Below are 10916 nucleotides of genomic sequence, written 5' to 3' on the forward strand. Positions count from 1 at the left end.
GTGCTTAAAGGAGCTGACGGAGCTGAAAGCTAAGGCTCTAGAACTACGTGAAGAATGCAGAAGCCTCAGGAGCCAATGTGATCAACTGGAAGAAAGGGTATCAGTGATGGAAGATGAAATGAATGAAATGAAGCGAGAAGGGAAGTTTAGAGAAAAAAGAATAAAAAGAAGTGAACAAAGCCTCCAAGAAATATGGGACTATGTGAAAAGACCAAATCTACGTCTGATTGGTGTACCTGAAAGTGACGGGGAGAATGGAACCAAGTTGGAAAACAGTCTTCAGGATATTATCCAGGAGAACTTCCCCAATCTAGCAAGGCAGGCCAACATTCAGATTCAGGAAATACAGATAACGCCACCAAGATACTCCTCGAGAAGAGCAACTCCAAGACACATAATTGTCAGATTCACCAAAGTTGAAATGAAGGAAAAAATGTTAAGAGCAGCCAGAGAGAAAGGTCGGGTTACCCACAAAGGGAAGCCCATCAGACTAACAGCAGATCTCTCGGCAGAAACTCTACAAGCCAGAAGAGAGTGGGGGCCAATATTCAACATTCTTAAAGAAAATAATTTTCAACTCAGAATTTCATATCCAGCCAAACTAAGCTTCATAAGTGAAGGAGAAATAAAATCCTTTACAGACAAGCAAATGCTGAGAGATTTTGTCACCACCAGGCCTGCCCTAAAAGAGCTCCTGAAGGAAGCACTAAACATGGAAAGGAACAACTGGTACCAGCTGCTGCAAAATCATGCCAAATTGTAAAGACCATCGAGGCTAGGAAGAAACTGCATCAACTAACACGCAAAATAACCAGCTAACATCATAATGACAGGATCAAATTCACACATAACAATATTAACTTTAAATGTAAATGGACTAAATGCTCCAATTAAAAGACACAGACTGGCAAATTGGATAAAGAGTCAAGACCCATCAGTGTGCTGTATTCAGGAAACCCATCTCACATGCAGAGACACACATAAGCTCAAAATAAAAGGATGGAGGAAGAGCTACCAAGCAAATGGAAAACAAAAAAAGGCAGGGGTTGCAATCCTAGTCTCTGATAAAACAGACTTTAAACCAACAAAGATCAAAAGAGACAAAGAAGGCCATTACATAATGGTAAAGGGATCAATTCAACAAGAAGAGCTAACTATCCTAAATATATATGCACCCAATACAGGAGCACCCAGATTCATAAAGCAAGTCCTGAGTGACCTACAAAGAGACTTAGACTCCCACACAATAATAATGGGAGATTTTAACACCCCACTGTCAACATTATATAGATCAACGAGACAGAAAGTTAACAAGGATACCCAGGAATTGAACTCAGCTCTGCACCAAGCGGACCTAATAGACATCTATAGAACTCTCCACCCCAAATCAACAGAATATACATTTTTTTCAGCACCACACCTCACCTATTCCAAAACTGACCACATAGTTAGAAGTAAAGCTCTCCTCAGCAAATGTAAAAGATCAGAAATTATAACAAACTGTCTCTCAGACCACAGTGCAATCAAACTAGAACTCAGGATTAAGAAACTCACTCAAAACTGCTCAACTACATGGAAACTGAACAACCTGCTCCTGAATGACTACTGGGTACATAACGAAATGAAGGCAGAAATAAAGATGTTCTTTGAAACCAATGAGAACAAAGACACAACATACCAGAATCTCTGGGATGCATTCAAAGCAGTGTGTAAAGGGAAATTTATAGCACTAAATGCCCACAAGAGAAAGCAGGAAAGAGCCAAAATTGACACCCTAACATCACAATTAAAAGAACTAGAAAAGCAAGAGCGAACACATTCAAAAGCTAGCAGAAGGCAAGAAATAACTAAAATCAGAGCAGAACTGAAGGAAATAGAGACACAAAAAACCCTTCAAAAAATTAATGAATCCAAGAGCTGGTTTTTTGAAAGGATCAACAAAATTGATAGACCGCTAGCAAGACTAATAAAGAAGAAAAGAGAGAAGAATCAAATAGATGCACTAAAAAATGATAAAGGGGATATCACCACCGATCCCACAGAAATACAAACTACCATCAGAGAATACTACAAACACCTCTATGCAAATAAACTAGAAAATCTAGAAGAAATGTATAAACTCCTGGACACATACACCCTCCCAAGATTAAACCAGGAAGAAGTTGAATCTCTGAATAGACCAATAACAGGAGCTGAAATTGTGGCAATAATCAACAGCTTACCAACAAAAAAGAGTCCAGGACCAGATGGATTCGCAGCCGAATTCTACCAGAGGTACAAGGAGGAACTGGTACCATTCCTTCTGAAACTATTCCAATCAATAGAAAAAGAGGGAATCCTCCCTAACTCATTTTATGAGGCCAGCATCATCCTGATACCAAAGCCTGGCAGAGACACAACCAAAAAAGAGAATTTTAGACCAATATCCTTGATGAACATTGATGCAAAAATCCTCAATAAAATACTGGCAAACTGAATCCAGCAGCATATCAAAAAGCATATCCACCATGATCAAGTGGGCTTTATCCCTGGGATTCAAGGCTGGTTCAATATACGCAAATCAATAAATGTAATCCAGCATATAAACAGAACCAAAGACAAAAACCACATGATTATCTCAATAGATGCAGAAAAGGCCTTTGACAAAATTCAACAACCCTTCATGCTAAAAACTCTCAATAAATTAGGTATTGATGGGACATATCTCAAAATAATAAGAGCTATCTATGACAAACCCACAGCCAATATCATACAGAATGGGCAAAAACTGGAAGCATTCCCTTTGAAAACTGGCACAAGACAGGGATGCCTTCTCTCACCACTCCTATTCAACATAGTGTTGGAAGTTCTGGCCAGGGCAATTAGGCAGGAGAAGGAAATAAAGGGTGTTCAATTAGGAAAAGAGGAAGTCAAATTGTCCCTGTTTGCAGATGACGTGACTGCATATCTAGAAAACCCCATTGTCTCAGCCCAAAATCTCCTTAAGCTGATAAGCAACTTCAGCAAAGTCTCAGGATACAAAATCAATGTACAAAAATCACAAGCATTCTTATACACCAATAACAGACAAACAGAGAGCCAAATCATGAGTGAACTCCCATTCACAATTGCTTCAAAGAGAATAAAATACCTAGGAATACAACTTACAAGGGACGTGAAGGACCTCTTCAAGGAGAACTACAAACCACTGCTCAAGGAAATAAAAGAGGATACAAAGAAATGGAAGAACATTCCATGCTCATGGGTAGGAAGAATCAATATCATGAAAATGGCCATACTGCCCAAGGTAATCTATAGATTCAATGCCATCCCCATCAAGCTACCAATGACTTTCTTCACAGAATTGGAAAAAACTACTTTAAAGTTCATATGGAACCAAAAAAGAGCCCGCATCGCCAAGTCAATCCTAAGCCAGAAGAACAAAGCTAGAGGCATCACACTACCTGACTTCAAACTATACTACAAGGCTACAGTAACCAAAACAGCATGGTACTGGTACCAAAACAGAGATATAGATCAATGGAACAGAATAGAGCCCTCAGAAATAACGCCACATATCTACGACCATCTAATCTTTGACAAACCTGAGAAAAACAAGCAATGGGGAAAGGATTCCCTATTTAATAAATGGTGCTGGGAAAACTGGCTAGCCATATGGAGAAAGCTGAAACTGGATCCCTTCCTTACACCTTATACAAAAATTAATTCAAGATGGATTAAAGACTTAAACGTTAGACAGAAACCATAAAAACCCTAGAAGAAAACCTAGGCATTACCATTCAGGACATAGGCATGGGCAAGGGCTTCATGTCTAAAACACCAAAAGCAATGGCAACAAAAGCCAAAACTGACAAATGGGATCTAATTAAACTAAAGAGCTTCTGCACAGCAAAAGAAACTACCATCAGAGTGAACAGGCAACCTACAAAATAGGAGAAAATTTTTGCAACCTACTCATCTGACAAAGGGCTAATATCCAGAATCTACAATGAACTCCAACAAATTTACAAGAAAAAAACAAACAACCCCATCAAAAAGTGGGCGAAGGACATGAACAGACACTTCTCAAAAGAAGACATTTATGCAGCCAAAAAACACATGAAAAAATGCTCACCATCACTGGCCATCAGAGAAATGCAAATGAAAACCACAATGAGATACCAGTTAGATTCTCACACCAGTTAGAATGGCGATCATTAAAAGGTCAGGAAACAACAGGTGCTGGAGAGAATGTGGAGAAATAGGAACACTTTTACACTGTTGGTGGGACTGTAAACTAGTTCAACCCTTGTGGAAGTCAGTGTGGCCATTCCTCGGGGATCTAGAACTAGAAATACCATTTGATCCAGCCATCCCATTACTGGGTATATACCCAAAGGACTATAAATCATGCTGCTATAAAGACACATGCACACGTATGTTTATTGCAGCACTATTCACAATAGCAAAGACTTGGAACCAACCCAAATGTCCAACAATGATAGACTGGATTAAGAAAATGTGGCACATATACACCATGGAATACTATGCAGCCATAAAAAATGATGAGTTCATGTCCTTTGTAGGGACATGGATGAAATTGGAAATCATCATTCTCAGTAAACTATCGCAAGGACAAAAAACCAAATACCGCATGTTCTCACTCATAGGTGGGAATTGAACAATGAGAACACATGGACACAGGAAGGGGAACATCACACTCTGGGGACTGTTGTGGGGTGGGGGGAGGGGGGAGGGATAGCATTAGGAGATATACCTAATGCTAAATGATGAGTTAATATGTGCAGCACACCAGCATGGCACATGTATACATATGTAACTAACCTGCACATTGTGCACAGGTACCCTAAAACTTAAAGTATAATAATAATAAAATTTAAAAAATCATTTTAATTCTATGTATTTAAATCAAATGCATTTCATGCTGAATGAGTTGGCTACTATATACCTTCATTAAAGGCATCCTGTTTAGTCTGTCACAGATGTCAATCTGGCATCTTCTGCCCAGCAAGAGGGTGACCACTTCCACACAGCCATGGGCACAGGCCAAATGTAGAACAGTCCTAGGAGAGCGAGAGGAGTTTTCAGGAAATGTAGTGCAGTATCTGAAAACCTACAATGGTTCATGTAATAGTAAACATTGAATGGCATGTTATTCCTCTGCCTTCAAAACAAATAATTTTCTTTTGAAGAAAGTACAATATTTATTAGCTCTTACTGCTCCCTACCTTAATGAAACAGCAGCCTATTTGGATAGAATGAGCTTGGTGTTTGGATTCAGTTCAACTAGGGTTTGAGTTCCACTTTGAACTCGGTCACGTACCAGCTATTGCTTAACATTTCTGTGCCTGAATTTCCTCATTAATAAAGATGACAACAGCAGCTAGCTCACAGGACACCACTGTGATGCTTAAATGAGACTCTATGTAAAGCATTTAGAACCATTTCCAGAACAAGCAACAACTCAATAATTGTTAGATTTTTGTTTGTTGAGACACAGTCTTGCTCTGTTGCCCAGGCTGGAGTGCAATGGTGTATTTATGCCTCACTGCAGCCTGGAACTCGTAGGCTCAAGCAATCCTCCTGCCCAGCCTCCTGAGTAGCTGGGACCACAGGAGTGCACCAGCATGATCAGCTAATTTTTAAAATGTTTTCGTAGAGTAGGAATGTCACTTTGTTGCCCAGGCTGGTCTCAAACTCCTAGCATCATGGGAACTTCCCACCTCAGCTTTCCAAAGTTCTGGAATAACAGGTGTGAGCCACACACCCAGCCAGATGTTATAATTATTACTATTACTACTACTTAACAAAAACATTTTAATTAAGTAAAATGATACAATTATTGCTATTTTGCAGGATGATTTAAAGATTAGGTCACATTTTAGCATATCTGATATTGGAACGGTATTTATAATTCATAATTTTTTATAACTGTAATTGGTAGAATTTAAAAATCATCTTATTAATATAGAAAATAGTAGGGTATCACACAATCCATGAGGCCTTACATTAAGTAGAATACTATATATACAGCAGGTATAGGGCAGTTCTAGGCGTCTAATTGACACTTAAATACATTTTAATTCCTAAAAGTACCATGGGGAAAGAGCACTGAAATAACAACATATTTTTTAAACAAATTACTTCTTACTCTGATTTTTAAAAATGTGAAGCTGGCCGGGTGCGGTGGCTCACGCCTGTAATCCCAGCACTTTGGGAGGCCGAAGTGGGTGGATCTCTAGGTCAGGAGTTCAAGACCAGCCTGGCCAACATGGTGAAACCCCGTCTCTACTAAAACTACAAAAATTAGCTGGGCGTGGTGGCAGGCACCTGTAATCCCAGCTACTCGGGAGGCTGAGGCAGGATAATCGCTTGAACCTTGGCAGAAGAGGTTGCAGTGAGCTGAGATCACGCCACTGCATTCCAGCTTAGGCGACAGAGTAAGACTCTGTCTCAAAAAAAAAAAAAAAAAAAAAACCGTGAAGCTAAAGAAAATTCATCATTGAGATGAACAGGTATGGCTCATTTTAGTGAACACTTAGATTTACAGAATATATGCAAATCATACTTTCCAATGATTAATATTAGTATTTAAGACTGATAAATTTTCAAAAGGGCAGTTAAAGTTTATCTCTTATTGTTTTCTACCTTCAGAAATGCTTTTGCTTGAAAGGTGGGAGGAAAAGCTTCAATAAGATTAAGTCCTACTATTCCCATTTTAAATCTCTCATCTTGCTGAGGCAGAACAGGTAAACATAAAGTTTTTAAGTATGGAAGGGTCCTGGGAGATAGTGCAAAATGTCTGCTACATAACATATTCAGGTTATGTTTGATGAATAAATGGATTGATAGAATACAGTTGGGGAGCTCAATATTTCAAAATACAACTTCTATAAACCAATATTTTTGTGATAGTAATAATATTTGCTATTTGTTATTTTTATAAGACTACAACTATAATGAAATGATTAATCTTTGTTTGCCTATATGTAACGAATCTATACATAAGAAAAACATATATACATAATAAAGTATATACATAAAATCTGCAAGCAAATAAAGATTCCCTTTTTACTTCTGAAGAAGCTAAAAGTTCAAACAAGATAACAATCCTCACAATAATAATGATAAAAAATAGTGAGAAATTATTTTTATCTGTACAAGATTCACATTTCTCTCTTCCCAAAATTTATTCCATTAATAATAAATTTTTACCAGAAATTTTATAAATGCTCACTTCAGAAATCAAAGGTAAGAAAAAGGAACAAAAAACTTTAAAATACAAATGCTCAGAAGTCACAAATTTTATCCTATTTTGTACATAGTTTTTCCTAACACCAGACCATAGTATGTTTGTGTGTATGTGCAAGCAAACTGATTTGTTTTTCCTCACTGGCTGTAACAAAATGCATCTTCACACATCAACATACTTCTCTACCTATTGCCACCTTCAATGGCCACATATCCATTCCATGGGTTCTTGTTAACATAAGTGCTGGGAAAAAAGGTGCATGTATCTCTATTTTCTGAAGGTATTTTAATACAATGGAATTGATGGGTAAAGGGCATATACATTTTTAAAATGTGGTAATTATCTCCAAATTATCCACTTGAAAAGTCATCAGCAAGTTAAACTTCAAGCAGCAGTGTAAGTGCCACTGCTCTTTATTCTCACAAACACTGTGGATAGAAAACAGTCTCATTCCTCTTTTAACTTAAATTCTCTTATGAGAAACACTAAGGAATTTTTCCTATGTACCTAAGTAACTTGTGGGTCTGCAAAAAGTATTTTGCTCACTTTTAGAGTTCTTTTATTTTGGATTTGATTGGAAAGAATTCCCTGTAAAATAAAGATGTGCTTTTTATCTGTATATATATATAACATTATATTAGTAATATATACAATTTGTTATACATATAATCAGTAATATATATATTATATATAATAAAGAATAAATTCCCTGTAGGATGAAGATACACTTTTCATCTGAATACATATTTTTATATATTAGTAAAAATATATATAGTAAATATTTTTCAAGTGTGTTATCTTTTGTTAATTTTTTTCTGATACACAGGGGATTTTAATTTTAGTTTGCTAAATCAACCTTCAGAATGCCTGCTTGTAAGGTCATTCTTAGGAAGGCCTCTGTTAATGTAAAATGTACCTGTATAAATAAGTCTTTGTGTTTTCTTCTGGAACTTTTCTCATTTTGCATATGTAAAAATTTCAGTCTAAATTCCATCAGGAACTCATTTTTGCAACATAAAATTTCATTAGTTTTCTTCACATAGCAGGCATTTTATTAATAACTCATCCTTTCCTACTCATCTGAAATGTTACCATTATTAATCTCTGTGTATATATCTTACATATATTTCAGTGTTTTTGGATTTCCTATTCTGTTCCATTTATTTATATGTGTTTTTAGCTGTTAGTAAATAATTAATTGTGAGAATTAATAGCACATTTTGATATCTAGAGGAGCAAGTCTTTTTTCACTCCATTATAAAAATTTTTAAATGTCAAAACAATGGTAAGATAGACAGCAAGTGTAATGCAAAAATGATAAAACCTTGATATTTTCCTTCGATTTATGTAAAGCTGATAAACATATTAAGAGCTCACATTTGGAGAAAACTGAGTCTTCTCATTCAAGGAACTCACCTCCCACTTCCAAGTGTCCCTCTAAGAAGCCCCAGTAAAGAACCTATCTACCTAGGTAGATTCGGATGTAAAACCCACACAGGGTTTAATCTGAGAACTCTTCGCCTACTGAAAATGGCTCATGGTATTTTTGACGTGGGGATGAGTTCTCATTAGGCACCTCCCTATCATGTATACGGCTCCATGTTTTAAACGTGGATATACTTAACTTTGTGAGTTAAATCACTCAAATTATCCACCAAGCGCTACAGGCGGGAAATTGCCAGGGATGGAAAGCAGCTGAGGCTCCATTTGGCTCCGCGGCTCGAGGGCCCGGCGACCTCCAAGGCCCCCGCGTCAGGGGCTGCGGGGAAACCGGGGCTGCGGGGAAACCGGGCCAGGGGCCCCCTCCCACCGCGGGCTGAGCCCCCGCTACCTGTCCTTTCTGTCGCGGGCGTCCACGTCGCGGAACCTGCGCGTCAGGCAGCGCTCCACCTCCGCGGCGTCGCCCTTGATGGCCGCCCTGTGGATCTTCCGCAGTTCCCAGTCCCCGATGTGGTACCCCCGACCCGCGTACTCTTCGTCCATGGAGCTCAGGAGCGCCTGGCCCAGGCGTCTCCTGAAGCTGAAGAGCTTCCTCATGGTGGCGACTTCTCAGACGCCCACCACCCGCTCCTGAGCCGTCGCGGCTCCTCGTGGCCTTTCCACCCCCACCAAGCTCCAAATCCGCGATCCCCCTCCCCACCCCGCGATCCACCCCTAAATCCAAGATCCACCACCAAACCCGCGATCCACCCCCAAACCCAAGATCCACCCCCAACCTCACGAATGTAGCTCAGAATCCGCGATCCAGCCCGGTCCACCACAGCCTTCAGCAGCGATACTCGCAGTCTCCGACCTCTCAGACAGAGTGAGCTCAACTAAGCCGTTACTAGCGCCCCAGCAGTTCCGCGCTCCGACCTCTCAGACCGCGTGAGCCCAGCAAAGCGATTAGGCGCGCGCCTGCAGCTCAGCGCTAGCCTGGACTCCGGAAGCCGCTCTCGAGCTCGCGTGGCGGGCAGAGGGCGGCTGCAGCTCGGGCGCAGGCGCCGCTGGCTTGCGGGTTCTCCTGGGCTCGCGCGGCATGTCCCGGAATCGCAGGCGCGCATCCCTTCCTGCCTGAGGGCCCGCCTGGGCGTGACTCCCGCCCCTCTCCTCCTCCGAAGACAGATGGGGCCGCTGGCAGGGGCCGTCCGCAGCCACCGGGGATGGGGCTGAGGGTCGGTTCCTGCCCCGGTGCAGCCGCCGCCGGGCAGACCGCCTGGCTTGCCCGCAGCCACAGCGACATCTAGCTCCGGTTCTGCGAGGGTGCGCGCCAGCCAGCTTGGGAGTTGCCCAGCGCCTGTAGCTGGGCGCCCAGGTGGTGCCTGGCCGGCCCCTGGATCGCGAGTGCCCCTGGCCTGAGAGCCCGCCAGACCCTTCCCCCGCCCGGCTCCTCCTCTGCCAGAGCTCGAGACCTCTAGCCAGGGGCCCTCTGCAGCCACCGGAGATGGGGCTGAGGGCAGGTTCCCGCCCCTGTGCAGCTGCTGCAGGGCAGACCGCCTGGCTTGGCCGCAGCCACAGGGACATCTGGCCCTGGTTCTGAGATGTGGGGAGTGCGGGCGGGCTCGGGAGTTGCCAGGAGGCTGCTGCCTGCACACAGAAGGCGGCTGCAGCTTGGGTGCCCAGGCAGGCTGGAGGTGCATGGCCTGGTCGGCCTCGGGATCGCCAGCGCGCCCAGCCTGAGGGCCCCCAGGCCGTGCCTCCCGCCCACTCCTCCACTTGAGGGGGAGATCGGGGCTGCTGGCCTGGGCACTCGGCAGTCACCCCGTGTGGGGTTGAGCGGCGGGTTCTCAGTTCTGCTTCTGTGCAGCCGCCGCCCGGCAGAATGCCTGGCTTGGCCGCAGCCACTGGGACACCTGGCCCTGGTTCTGCGATGCTGGGAGCGCGAGCGGGCTCGGAGATTGCCAGGCAGCTGCTGCCTGCACACAGAGGGTGACTGCAGCTTGGGCGCCCAGGCGACGGAGCATGGTCTGGGTGGCCTCTGGAATGCGTGCACGCCAGGCCTGAGGGCACCCCTGCTGGTGCCACCTGACCGGGTCTTCCTCTGCCGGAACCTGGAGCAGCTGGAATGGCCACTCTGCAGTCACAGGGGATAGAGTTAAGTTTTCTCATCCCAGGCATGCACACAAAAAGGTAACTATTCTGTGAGGTAATTAACATGTTAATTGACTTCATTTTGGTAATCATT

General features: G+C 42.6%; 1 protein-coding gene and 1 pseudogene across 1 annotated transcript; both read right to left on the reverse strand.

Moving 5' to 3' along the window:
- Positions 1-9359, reverse strand: part of LOC100937122 (ankyrin repeat domain-containing protein 18B-like) — a 50830-nt pseudogene extending 41471 nt beyond the window's left edge.
- Positions 9360-9637: 278 nt separating this feature from the next.
- On the reverse strand, positions 9638-10381 carry LOC112134888 (uncharacterized). The gene is given in 3 exon segments (XM_024251948.3): positions 9638-9995; positions 9997-10053; positions 10055-10381. Coding segments are annotated over 3 exon segments (732 nt in total). The 5' UTR covers positions 10372-10381.
- Between the last annotated feature and the right edge of the window lie 535 nt (positions 10382-10916).

Source organism: Pongo abelii, chromosome 13, assembly GCF_028885655.2.
Source record: "Pongo abelii isolate AG06213 chromosome 13, NHGRI_mPonAbe1-v2.0_pri, whole genome shotgun sequence".
NCBI classification, from domain to species: domain Eukaryota; kingdom Metazoa; phylum Chordata; class Mammalia; order Primates; family Hominidae; genus Pongo; species Pongo abelii.